Genomic DNA, 14,688 nt, shown 5'->3' on the forward strand with positions numbered 1-14,688 from the left:
TAAATAAGGTCACTTTCTTACTATTAGGTAACAAGCAAGCATATAAAAAAAGAGAGAAACAAACAAAATCACATAGCCTAAAATGTGTTTGTGTGTGTGTGTGTGTGTGTGTGTGAGAGAGAGAGAGAGAGAGAGAGAGAGAGAGAGAGAGAGAGACTAAAGAGGATGACAGACACAGTGTAGATAAAGGGACACATAAGTGATAAAATTTGGTGGAAAAGTGGATCAATGTTCTGTGTTCTGAAATAGCACAAAGCCTTTTTGCATTTTAAAAGAAACAAAAGCACAGTATGTGTTCTTTCCTTGACAGAGTGATTGTGAAATGGGTTTCTTTGAATTACACTGACCACTAATGCAATGAACAATAACTCATATATTTGTTACATTGACCAATTTGACAAAAAGAAGTTTATTAAGCCAGGCGGTGGTGGTGCATGCCTTTAATCCCAGTACACGGGAGGCAGAGGCAGGCGGATCTCTGTGAGTTCGAGACCAGCCTGGTCTACAAGAGCTAGTTCCAGGACAGGCTCCAAAGAAAAGAAAAAAAGAAGTTCATTATTATTTTATCTTTTGAATAAATCATCTTCCCCTTTCCTTTACACCCTCAAAATCATCCCAAAAATTTTCTATAACCTAAAAATTTTCTCTTTTATTTTCTGCTTAAAATTACAATACATTGTTCTATTATAGTTTTACTAAACATCTTTTTAATGTGCTATAGAAAATGCATTTTCTTAAAATAAAATATCACTTACATATAAATTTGTAATTGGAGGTGTGCTTACACTTTTCTGCTTGGTCTGTCTAAAATGAGACTCAGTGGAAAGGAAGGAAAAGGAATTGCCCTCACAGTTTCCCAGAGAACACTTAGAGCCTTTGTGATTGTGCTTGTCACTGTTGTAGGCATGCAGTTTCTTTGACTACCAACATTTCTCTTTCCCTGTCTTTGAAGAAACAATCTACTTCTACAGCTAATAGAACTGTAGCCAAGATTCCCCACTGCATACTAGACCAGACTATAGCAAGATAGATGTTGCTAGGGGGCTTGCTTTTGTTTTTTCAGAGAGCAACAAGACCAATCAGATGCAGCTGCTTGAGCAGTGATCCCCAGGACAATTGTTACCCCTATGCTGTTGATTTCTTTCACTGTTCTGTCTCCTATCCATTCTCAAACTCCTGCATTCCCCAATTCAGTAAACATTTTTCCCCAATTCAGTAAACAACTTCACAATTTTTCCATGGTTTCCTATAACAAGGAGGTTGTGTACCTGTTGCTAGCAAATCAGGCACAGGAAAGAGAAAACTATATAGTTGATCAGACGTGCACAGTGAAATGATTATAACGTATTTTCACCTACCAAATTACAAAAAAGTAAGAACTGCAGAAGATCATCATATTAAAATGTATTGAGAGAAACACATTATATGCTTTCATTGGAAATATATATTGATTCAAACTTTTTATGTAAATTTTGAGGAAATAACATTAAAACTGACAATACTATCAAACAAGACATTTTACCTGTTGTGACTTATTCTATGAAACTATTTCAACCCACTTTCAAAAACAAACATAAGTTCATAGGCACATTCTCTTAATGTAGATTTGGTAATGTTTGATAACTTAAATTTAAGACAGTCTAATTGATCATCAATATTGAAATTACTAATAATCTTATGGATTGTTATTCATCCCTTATAAAAACTGAATACAAATATCTACACAAATGAAAAATTGCCCTCCTATTTTCTTTCAAGGGTCAATATGAGAATTATAATTTATATAGCAAATAAAGTTTATATTTGAACTTACATAAATATGTTTATGTAATATAAACATGTAGATGTTTGAACGTCACAGGGAGATATATAGATAAGTTCTTTAATGGGTATCTACAGTAGATTGGTCAGGAAGATAAACTATGGAGGAGCTGAAGTAGAAGGGATGTAACTTTTTTCCTAAATGGTAATGTTTGTAGCAAGGGTGTATTATACACACACACACACACACACACACACACACACACACACACATATAGTTTATTTATTTACTATAAAAAAGGAATGGAGGGTATCAGGATATATAAAATGTAAAAAGGAAAACCAAGCATGTAATACTTCAAGTAGTGGAAAAGAATTGAAATGACAAAACCTTACAAAAATCATGATTATTACAGTGATCCATAAAAAATAAGCATATTATTGCTATTCTCAGTTAATATTGCCACCCAGAGTACTGCAGATGAGTGTATTTATTAAAGCCATGCTGCACAGTGAGGTGTCTGGAAGCACTGGCCCAGTTAATGTCACAGCTCTCCTGGGAAGTCAGTCATTCGTCTCTATGTAGGTTAGACAGGGAAGGCACCCAGAGGCTAGGCTGTCCAGGATCCAGCTAGGTTGACTGAATCAACATTTCAAAGGGTTTTCCTCAACTGGTCATAATATGCTATTTCTGTGAAGTACAGAGAATATTCGAGAGCAAAGAAAAGCATGCTCTCAAGAGCGCATCTGAGTTTGCCTCCTGACTTGTCCAGGCCTTGATGCTGTTCGTCAAGACTTGATGCCTGTGACCAGTTGTGAACCTTTCTAGCTGGCAAGGTATATTACTCGACAAGCCTGCCACCGATGGCAAAGAGGCTCCATGTTTAGAAACCTGTCCCGGATAGCAAGCAGTAAGGGATATAAGAAAATGACTGTTACAATTGTGGAGAGTATGATAACCGTGCTTTATTAACACTAGTTTACATATACTGTTATGGTACAAATTTTATAAGAGAACAAACCATTTTGGTACTTAATCTATAGCTCTTGGGAAACAGCCTACAGGACTTATTTTAAACTCTACTCATTTTTGTTTTGTTTTTTTACAGGAAACACAAAAGCTTATTCAACTCCTCTCTGCTCTGTGTGGGTCTAATGTTTACCGCCATGCTGATAGAGAGAAAGGAGGTCACCGCAAGAGGATGACGTTAATAACTTAATGAAACCAAATTAATGATAATTTAGTTCAGTCTATATTTATTTCATCAAAAGTACATGTTTCACATTGAAAATATAATTTTATTCCACTATGCCTTACCTAGTAATAAGAAACTATATTATAAGAGAGTGGTATTCATTAGATGCTTCAGATAATAAACGAGAAAATTGTATTATGACTTCTAGTCTTTGTTAATTAGTTTCTTGTTTCAGTCTGCAACAAATCTGTTCTTAATACTAAACCAGTAAAAGACAGCAGTTCCTCAAACAAGGGTCAGCAGCTGTAAATCTTGCTTTGTGTTTGTGTGTGTTTGTGTGTCTGTGTGTGAGTGCGTGATGAACATGTGTCTGTGTGTGAGTGTGTGTGATATTGTTAGTACTGCTTACACTAGAAAATGATACAAATCTGGTGTGGTGTTAGCTATTTTGAAGAACATCTTGTGTTTTTGCTCTTTTGATGTAGGTACCATCTTTTTTTTTTTTTTTTTTTTTTTTTTTTTTTTTTTTTTTTTTTTTTTTTTTTTTTCACATGCTGAACGCTCCGCGGAAGTTAAATGACCTTTCTGGACACATCACACAGGTTATTTAATTAGTAGCTATTAAGTGAGTCAATGACAATGAGGTTATCCTCATGCTCACTTACCCTGGCATTGGTCCATTTCCAGAAAGGCTGTAAACCTGGCGAGGGTTTAGTAGATACTGGAATTTTCTGTAAATGCTGTAAATGTGAAAACATGGAAGGCGGGGGATTTAGTAAAGACCAATCGTGATTTTTCAGAAACATTACAGACCTAGTGCCGCAAGTGTGCAGGTTAGTATTTAATGGTATTGATAAATCCATACTTTATAATATCAGATATATAGCACTCAAAGAGCTAGTGGGCCTCAAAAGAAAGGAAACAGACACGAAGGTAATACAGCTTGGAAGTCAGGAATGATGGTCACACTGCTATAATGCAGCAACTGCTAAGCAAAACATTTTAAAAATATTTCAGTATAAAACTTTTAATTATATTCTCTTGATAGATGGCTATGTGGAGTATAAGCTTCTCTCCACAGATCTCAATATTGGACTTAACTAATAAAGATTAAAAATTATCCCATATGCAAAGTAGGGTTATATACTTTATAATATACCTTCCTGGAAGGAAATAACATAGTCTAGTGGCTCTACATGAACATTTCAACTTACAAATCGCCAAATTAATCTAACAGGTAAATTTTAAAGCTTTACTTTCTGAAAGAAACTAATATTTTTCCCCATCTCTAAATCTGCAAAAAAAAAAAAAGAGAGAAAAAAAGAAACCTTTTTTACCTTAATTTATTATGTTATATAGTGACTTGAGTCATTCCCTGTTAGTTCCTTTTCCTACTCTGTGACCAGAAAGGTAAGACCAGTCCTTTGCCTTTAAGAGAGAGGTGTCTCTCAGCTCGGGATGTTCGTACCCACTAGTACCTAATCAGTCACCTGGTACTACTCAAACCCCTTCCTTGTGAGCCAACAGCTCATCTCTTAACGTTCCCCTTAACTCTATCCGTGTTGAGATGCTTCTGGTCGACACTATGCCCTTTCACGAATCTGCTTTCTCCTTCACTCGTCTGGTGAACATCTATTTATGTAACACCCAACACAGGAGTACTTATTCTGAGATTTCTCAGTTTTCATGGATATTTCCTCCTCTGAACTTCCATGGCAACGTATTTTAAACCTTTCTGTGTTAACACTCTTCATGTAGTTTTGCAAAATGCGTGTTGACATGTCCTCCGTCACAAACGTTATGTCTTTGACCCTGGTGGTAAAGGTGCAAGTGGGGTTTGGATGTGACCAGCAGGAGCCGTCTGAATAAAGGATAAGTGAAAAATTTCACACCTGTTGGCTATTAAAGGAAATTTTGTGTGGATATATAATTCTGTGACATATTGCAATTTATCCAACCATCAAAGTAAAAAATGGCAAAAATAAAAAAAAAAAAAAAAAAAAAGGGAGACACCTCTATGGAGTCCTAGTCTTGACGTTCCTGTCGCAGGAAAACTGTCCACGTTCTGAACAGGTATCTTTTAACACACCTTTTCACATTATTTGTCAAATCTTTTACTCTTTTGAGAATTATACACGTGTGTAAAATGAAACATAAACGTCCTGATCCCCACCTGTTTCCACGCACTGCTTTCATTCGTGAGGGCAGCTCTGCTTCCACTGTTCCTAAGGATATGCACGTGGCTTGTCATTTAAATGTTGAATTTGACCATTAAACAGAAATGTGGGTGGCCCTGAGAGCCTCTTTGGAATTTCTAACAGAGGGCTTAGCTACTGCCGTGCTCTTGAGTGCAGTAAACACCGTTTCTGCTCTCACAGGCCAGGTTTTCCTCTTTAGTCTGAGCAGTCTCAGAAGGAATGAGCTCAGTGGCAAGGAACAAACGGGCTCCTTAACCAGCTGGATCTGCTGACTCAGACTTTGGGGTCTACAAGGACAGCCTCATCCATGCATCTGCCTCCTCTTCAGTCGCTCTTATTGTTTGGTAAAAACTTCATTTGGTACTCCCCATCTGTGCATGGCTATGGAGTCGTCCACTGGATCATGTGCAAGAAATCAGGTAGCGCAGCCTCAAGATAATGATACCCAACCGCCAGCAGCTGTCAGCTGATAATAGCTACTCAGAGTGTTCTCAAAGCCCTTCCACCATCTATATTGAAATTGAAGCCGGCTGATCTTGCTAGGGTCTTCTGCAGATAAAACAGCTAGTATAAGCTTATGAATGAAAAGTTGTATCATGCTCAGGAGGCAGAATTTCCCAGAATCTTCCCCATGCTTTAGTGGTCAACCCAATGTTACCAGGGCTCACACAGCTGATCTGGCTGTTTAGGAGGGTGTCCCTTTCTTCCCTTACCACTCCACATTCATTCATTCCTTGGCTGTGCCCATTGTGAAAGAGGAAAGCCCGGCCTGGCAGAAAACTGGTCTTCAGTCAGGAGTAGAGCAGTAGTTAGGTTTCCTTTTCACCGTCACCAAACAAGCTCTCAAGGCCCTGTAATTTGACCTTTAATGGTCAAGGTCAATATATAAATAGCAAAGACACGTGAATAAAATAAGAGTACTCATAGCATAGCTGTCCTCACTAACATCTTTCTGACATCAAAGTACTTCCACATGATTTGCTTTAAAGAAAATATGTATCAAATTTTTGGGAACATATTAAGCTAAGGATTACTTTAAATGATGTAGGGTTTCTCAAAATAAATGTAGAACGATATAGTTTTCTTTTAAAACATATTTTGTATTGTTTTCTACTAAGTCTTTATTTTTCATGTCCATAAAAGAGTTAATTCTTATCTAATTCTTTATGGACAGATTACATTTTGCATTCAAGATAGTCATGATGTTTTTGTTGTTTTCATTTCCTGTGTTTTGAGGTATCTTATCCAAAAATCCCTTACTAAGGATAACATGCCGAGATATTTTCCTTTATCAGTTTCATATTTTGTGAAGTCTTCAATCTGATTTGGTTAATTGTTATAACAGGTAAAGGGTGTAAAAACTGGTTTAGTCTTCTGCCTCTGGGTGCTGAATTGTCCCAGTGCTGCTTATTGGAAAGGCTGTCCTTTCTCCAATGGACATCCTTGTACCTTTGTCCAAAACAGATGGCCCTCCAGGCAGAGATGTATTTGTAAACACGTTGTTCCATTTCATGCTGCTATGTGTGTCTATGTCAGCTCAACACCAGTTGGATAATTAGAACTGTGTGGTAGATTTTGCATTCCGGGTGTTTAATTCCTCTGAATTTTGTCCTTGGCTATGCTGTTGTCCTTGATTCTCTCTCTTTCTCCTTCCTTTTTCTTCCAGTGAGATGATATGAATTTTATCATATTAGTGAGGTTTTAATGAATGACATTGTACTATGCACATTTCTTCTATATCAAATTTCTTCAACTTTTTTATTGTGTGCAAAGTCTTGCTGGGGAATAATCTTTTTGTATGCTGTGAAGATGTGTCTTTGCCAAGGCACCTTCTGATTAGTTTAATAAAGAGCTGCATGGCCATTAGCTAGGCAGGAGGAATTTATGGAACTTACAGGCATGGAGAATTCTGGTAAGAAGGGAGAGAGCAAAGTCAGCTAGATATGAAATTATTTGGAAACACAGAATGGGATAGAGGTAATAGCCACGTATATTAATAAAAATATGAGTTAATTTAAGTTAAAAGACTTAGGAACAAGCCTAAGCTATAGGCCAAGTTCTTGTAATTAAGAACAAATCTCTATGCCATTATTTGTGAGCTAGAAGCCCAAAGAAAAATCCAACTACAAAAATCTTCTGCACTTATTGACAAGATAAAAATGGATAAAAATATCCCTGCAACAAAGGAACATAATCCATGGGATGGGAGAAAGAATTTTCAAAATATGCAACTTATAAGGAGCTGACAGCATTCATGAGAATATAAAAATTTGAAAAATTCTAACTAAAATCAGAAATATAGCTAAATATATATTCTCAAAAGAAGACTTAAGAATGGCCAATAGGATATACAACAAAACACAACAAAGCCCATCACTGCAACAAACTTTTAGGGAAAAGCAAGTGAAAACTACAGTGAGAGATGACTGGACCTCAATAGAACGGCTATTATTTAAACTGGCCATAGGATGATGTGGATGTGGATGAACGTATCCTTTACCTGTAGGTCTCAGTGACGTAGTTCTCATTGGAAAGAGTAGTGGCATACTTACAAATCTTAAAGACTGAAGTACTGTTTGATTCACTAATGGATATGTATCAAAAGTCATTAAAATAAAATAATGTTGTTAGAGAAGCACCTGCACCCCAGCCCACTGCATTATAGCTCACGACAGCCAAGACCAGGAACAACCAAGATGTCCACCATTTTAGGAGCAGACACGTGGTACAGACTGAACTGTGAATGACCTGTAATTTTGGTCACCACATGTATATACATAGATGCTAGTTAAGTGCAACGAACCGTGCAAAAATAGATAAGAGCAGCATGAGTACACTTGTGGGACAGAAACACGATGATCTCGGAGGTGAGAGTTCGTTGTAAGTTATCAAAGGCCGTAATGATTACAGAAAGAGGGCGGTTGTGGAAAGGTCGGTAAATGGGCACTAAGGTTAGGTTCACAGGAGCAAAATGTCTCGACGCGCTAGTGCCCAGCTAAACAACAAGAGATAATGGACAACTTCATTATGCCAGAAAAAAGAATTTTCAGCTTGATAAACATTTGAGGAGATATGTTTAGCCTGGTTATATAATAAACAATGTATTAAAAATACCACAAGAAAGCCTATTAATATTTACCATTTCCATCCTTTTATTATTTCTGAAATAAATTGAATTTCAAAGGTGCATGTAATAAATTAAGATTTTCCCAAAAAAAAAGTACTTTTGCAACATTACTTAATTTCTACTTTCATGAGTGAGGCAACTGATCTCTTTAATGAAATTTGTGGAGCTTTAAAGTTTTGAGTTATTATTACAGTATATATTTATCAGAGTAAAACATGGCTATATGCTATGAAAAGTAAAAGTTAATAATATTTCATTCAATGAAAAAATAAGTGTCATTTAATCAAAACAACTCAAAAGCTAAATGACATCAGAAAAAGTAATTTTCAAAATACTACTTTGGGATGGAAATATTTCTGATTTGTTGTAAACAACAATGGACTCTAATGTACAGTTACGGAGTTTGCTTTGACTTGTGTTCATATATAAGATTAAAAATGACATCCCAACAATGTTAATGCAGGGTACTTGACTGTGTGAGTCATATCTATACTTGAATACACTCTTCAGTGGTTTTCTTTTCATATTATTGTTGCAAATTATGACTTAATTATTAATTCATTACAAGAGTAAAATTTAGTATTTTTGACTTGAATAAATACTAATATGTCTGAGATTGTAGCCTGCTTTTTATTCATAGTAGATTTACTGTCCTTACCTACAAACACAATCATGAATTCTAAAATGTAGGCAGAAAATCACCATGATATATTTGAATAAAGTTTCACATGAATTTTCTTCCTTGGTATTGACTGTGATTTGCCTAGGTTCTACCTGCTCATCGCTTGGAAAACCAACTTCCCTTTAACATTGTTTGTGAATCCTTGTCATACACCAAGCTCTTTGCTAAGAGGCAAGATTATAGGTGTGGTAGACAACATGTGACATTTGATAGCTAAAATGCTTACAAAAGGACATTACATGAAAATTTCGAATATAAAAGAGAAGTGAATTGATATCAGTCTGTCACATATAGGTGTTAGCTTGCATCATTAGGCTTATTATCCTTTGAGAAGCAGTGATGTTTACATCATAAAAGTAGTTCATCTTTTCACTTTTATAAAATAGAAAAACAGACATGACGTTTAAAACCTACCGTTCCCCTTGCTTCCCACCACTTTTTGGGTTGACGAAAACTAGAAGTGGATGTGTGCCAGGAACAGGAGTGATCTAGAAGAAAAAACGAAAAATCATTAGGATATGGCACAGGACGAGGATGGCTGTTGTCTCTCGCCATGGAAAAGGGGGCTCACACATGAACCTTCCTTTAAAGAAAGAAGAACAGGCAAGAAAAGAAAACCAAAAGCTGCTGCTGGTGGAAAATTCTGTAATCTATCAACAGTTAGTCACTGTAAGAGAAACAAGAATCCAGTTACACGCAGAAAAGCTTCCTTACGTAGAATTTCCCTCACTTAGAGCTGGTATTCCACACGGAATCCGTCTCTTTTCGGGCCTCCTTCGCACCTGGTACTGCCACCCACACCATCTCACCTCAGTACTTTTTTCTTGTTTTGTAAACAGAGTCCCTATGGGCCGTGCCTATTTGCTAAGCAGGGGTCCACTATCTGTTGCTCTCCCCTTATTAACGGGGTGGGCAGTGATCTCCGATTATGCTGTTTTCTCCGATTGCGCGCTGTTTTCATCAACATTCTGCTGTGGATCCAAAAGGAAAGCGCTTCCTGACCGAATTTTAATTTAACAAGCAGGTACAGATTAACAACACAAGTACATGGAAAAATATGGGCCCTGTAGAGAGGTGGGCCAGGAAGTCAAACAATACGGGTGCTGTGCTGGTAACCGTGATAACATGGGATCATTGTTTTAGGTAGAGTGGCAAAGAAATCCTGTTCCTGATTTCACTGTTGTTAGGTAGACACCAATAAAAGTATACTTGGTAGAAACACTGTTATTCAAAGAATATTGAGATCATGCTTAAATGGAGCTGAGAACAAAAATTAAGACTATTTTAGCAAAGATTATGAAACCAATAGGATATGTTAAATATTAAGATAGGAAGTAGATTAGGTTATTCTTGATGTAGTGTTTTTTCTCCCCTAGAGATGATTCTTAAATATTTAATGTGACAATTGAAAGCAATCATTTCATTACATCATGCCCTTTCTTGCTGTCTGTTTTAATGGTACCAGTTTAAATATTCCTTCCTCCAATTCTTCAGTTAAATGGCATCTTCCTAATGAGTTTGGGCAAGGAGAAATGTTAAAAGCTTCACATTGGCTAAATGTGGGAAATGAATCAGATAGTCTTAATTTTTCTACTCTAAAACAACTAATTCTGAACTCAGCTTTTGTATTTGCCTGAGTTTTACTTTCCCTAACAAAGAGCATGAAGATGCTTCTGTCCCATTTTACTGCTAACGGGTTCATCAAGGACAGGAGAGCTGTAGGGTCTGTAGTTCCTTCCTATTCTTCCCTGCAACAACTGTGCTCAGTTAATGTGAATGAAGTGGCCACTACCATGAAGCCTTGGTCCTGATGGCATGAAATAACTGTCAGTTTTACCATCAAAAACTACAATGTAGAAACATCAAAGAAAAAAACCTCTCTTTGAAGACTTGCATACAAATTCCTTTATGTTCCTTCATATTGCAAAACTGGAACTCTTAAAATTATCTTATGTAAAAAAGGAATAATAATATACATACATTTTATTTTATTTTAAGTTTCTTTTGAATTAATATTCATTAGTTTTAGACATAAGCATTCAAAACAAGATTGCATATGTGTGTGTATGTGTACATGTACGTACACATGTGTTTATGTAGACATATGAACATATGTATATGAATGTATGTTTATGTGTTTGTTAAATGTCTTCTTCAAACACTTCTCTACCTTATTGTTTGAGACTAAATCTCTAAGAGTCTGTAGTTCATTGACTGTTAAGATCTGGAATCTTTCTGTCTCTGTCCCCAAATTATTCATATTAAAAGAGTACAGTGCTCTTCTCGTATGTTCTAAATGGATACTGGGGAATTGAATTCAGGCCCTTATTCTTGTGTCGCAGCTGCTTTCTATTTCAGGAGGCATCTCTATTCTCATAAATGAGGATTTTGAGCAAAATAATAAAAATTCAAATATTTATGATGATTTTTTTCTTTCCCAAAATTACACAGTTAATTATTATACCAGATTATATTTTAAATTCACTGGTGTTAATAATTCTTTTGAAATATTTTGAAATGCATTTCTCAGATAGTTAGTGAAATATTTACAAGAATAATTGTACAGCCGGGCGGTGGTGGCGCACGCCTTTAATCCCAGCACTTGGGAGGCAGAGGCAGGCGGATCTCTGTGAGTTAGAGACCAGCCTGGTCTACAAGAGCTAGTTCCAGGACAGGCTCCAAAGCCGCAGAGAAACCCTGTCTCGAAAAACCAAAAAAAAAAAAAAAAAAAAAAAAAGAATAATTGTAAATTATAGGCAAGACTGTTAAAAATTTGGTTCCATTTTTCAATACAATTATGAACTAAGAAAGATATCACAGAATAGATAATACAATAAATGGTGTTCTGTAAAATAACACGATTTTTGAGACAAGGTAGGTGGATAAATCAGTAAAATGACTTAGAGAAATATAAGAGAACTTGAAGAATTTTGAAGAATGACGATATTTCACATTCAAGAGAGTAAAATGCCCAAGATGCAAATACAGAAGTAATAAGTTTGGTCATGCCATTACTCTCTTCACAATCAAGAGAGTAAAATGGCCAAGATGCAATTACAGAAGTCGTCCGCTTGGCTACACCATTCCTCCCTACACCACTGTGTTGCTGTTCCATCAGTTACTGTGGGTCTGGGCTCCTTTGATGAAGGCCGGCGAACCCGGTATCTCCTCTCCCCTCAGTGCTGGCAGTGGCAAAATAGTGGCTGTGGGGCTCAGGTGTTAAGGGAACATAGAACGTTTGCCAGACCAGAAAAGCTATTCCAGGCAAATCTGGCATATTTTTCTAGGCTCAGAGAGAAAGCTTTAAAATTGTGTTAACCTTTGCTTCTATAAAAAGAAGGCCTATCTGCTTGAGTAAAAGTGGGTGCTAAGTAGACAGAAGTCTTAGTTTTGAGAGCCAAAGACCTGCAGGGCTGTCTAGTCTTTGTCAAGTTTGACAAGTTAAAATGGTTTTTTTTTTTTTTTTTTTTGCTCTGAGAAAAGGAATGGTGAGAATAGTGTTGAATGATCTTCCCTATCTTATTTTCATCTTAGTGGCTTCTGGTGCTTTCGGAACACGACTGTATTCAAATACATGCGTGTACAAATATAGATGAGTGTTTAAGATACTGAGCTTCCAATGTCTTGTCAGGTAAGAGAATAAATAACAAGTATGCTAATGTCTCCTCTGGTGAAGTATGCTGGCAGCTGCTATGACTGCGTCGCCTGTCCCCAATTTTCCCAGCACACAGAGAGTACATGTGAGCATACAGTGAGCTGCTTGCTGCCTCCAAACTCAAAGAAGAGACCTCATAATCAACAAGTTTGCCTGAGCCATGCTCTTGGATATCTCAAAGCTCGAACTGTGGGAGAAAAAAGTCTCAAGTATAAGCCATAGCTGTCTGCAGCATTACGTCATTGCAGACCCAGGATTCAAGTCCAGAATTGGTGGAGCGTGTGCTCTCTAAAGGAAGAAAGGACCGACCCTCTCTTTCCTATCCAGCATGGGACTTGGAAATTGAGAAGACCTAACGGTGACTTTGAAGATGCCACACACTGAGCACTACTCCTGATAAAAACGTGGAGCTGTTCCTATACCCTACCCTGCACTCCAATTAAGTGGGACAAAAACAGTGAGAGTGATCTTGGCTATGCCACTGCCTTGTTTCTCATTTTTTAACTTTATTATATGCTGCATACTCTAAGTGAAAGACAAGCCCCATGCACACTTCATTTTTTTTTATCAAATGTAATATTACACCTGCTCGCTAAGAAAAAGAAATTAAAAACTTGATAGCAAAACTCTGGAAGAATCTCTATTTTATCTTCTATTGTGCCCCTGTCAGTCAACATTATGGGCATACTAGTTTTCATTTCCCTGCTTTATAGCTTAGATTGTCGGAGATAAAAAGGAGACATGAAAGTATCATTAGATGCGATATTTCACCTCTTTCATTAACTCAAATTCTGCATCCTGATTTCCAGACATCTGTCCAGTGAAATTATGTTTCTTTAATCACAAAACTCAGTCTAAAGCAACTGACTTGTACTGTAAAGTACATCATATGTACTGATTCTACAGCTTGATATGACTGACACATATGAAAAAAGTTTTATGAAAATATCTCATTTAAATTGTACTTAAATTTAGAATTTTTTTTTTTTTTTGGTTTTTTTCGAGACAGAGTTTCTCTGTGGCTTTGGAGCCTGTCCTGGAACTAGCTCTTGTAGACCAGACTGGTCTCGAACTCACAGAGATCCGCCTGCCTCTGCCTCCCGAGTGCTGGGATTAAAGGCGTGCGCCACCACCGCCCGGCCATAGCCTCTTTTTTATTAACTGTTTTTATAAGCATTACTATATATGAACATACATATATATCCTAAATGCAACCTGCTCAGTCTGTTCAGCGTTACTTGTATGTTTATTTTCAGGTCTCATCAATTTGTATCAGATAGCCAATCAGTGTGCTCTTCCCTAGGGAAGACTATTTCTCCCACTGTCAGCATTCCTTAGTTCCAAAAAAGAGTTTGTGTAGGGTTGAGGCCCCTGGGCCTTCTGTCATGAATTTTCAAATGCCTATTGTTATTGTCCCTATTCAGCACATACTGCAGGCTATCATGTTAGTGGCATGCTATAGGTGTACCTATTGTCATTAGGGAGACAACACAATCTCAAAGAAAACCATGTAATCCACTTGTTTCTAACCTTCTCCTACCTCTTCTTTAGCAATTTTCCCTGGAGTTAAATTGGTTGCAGGTCCAGTTCAGCACCTCCCTACAGAGGCCCCTGCCTTCAGCGATCATATTATATTTGATCTTCCTGAGTACCGTCAGACATGTATTACTCCAAAATCCATACTTTCTTTTCCCCAACTTATCGGTTTCCCTGTTGGTCTATTTATTTGGTTTATATTCTTTGGCATCAGGAATTGCTCATCAACCACAATCACCCAAGGTCTTTCAACATCTCAGCTGATGTCAACTTTGCAATTTTAGTCACTACCAGTTCCATATAAACTATCCCTTTAGTCCTCATTTTACCAGATTGATTCTGTTCTCAAAACATTCTCTACCTACAAAGCTCTGTGGTGAGTCTAGAATCCTGCAGTGTTTCATTGCTCCTGGTGGTTGAGCATTGGCTGGCCAATTCTCTAATAAACTAATCTTAACAGGAGTGAGCCTTTTAAAATATACTGTAAAGTCACATCATTTCTGCTCACATCCAAAGGCAACATGCTCATGAAA

The 14,688-nt window shown here is 37.0% G+C and overlaps 1 protein-coding gene across 6 annotated transcripts in view; it reads right to left on the reverse strand.

Annotated features, from left to right (window-relative positions):
- The window catches only part of Dgkb (diacylglycerol kinase beta), a 514,351-nt gene that overhangs the window by 342,327 nt on the left and 157,336 nt on the right, over positions 1–14,688 (reverse strand). For all 6 annotated transcript variants that reach the window (XM_038336848.1, XM_038336843.1, XM_038336846.1 and 3 more), the window contains 2 exons: positions 9,379–9,452; positions 3,623–3,697 (listed from right to left, as the gene is read on the reverse strand). In XM_038336848.1, coding sequence (XP_038192776.1) covers positions 3,623–3,697; positions 9,379–9,452 — 149 coding nt within the window. The remainder of the gene's footprint in view (positions 1–3,622; positions 3,698–9,378; positions 9,453–14,688) is intronic.

Source organism: Arvicola amphibius, chromosome 7 (assembly GCF_903992535.2).
Source record: "Arvicola amphibius chromosome 7, mArvAmp1.2, whole genome shotgun sequence".
Lineage (NCBI taxonomy): Eukaryota > Metazoa > Chordata > Mammalia > Rodentia > Cricetidae > Arvicola > Arvicola amphibius.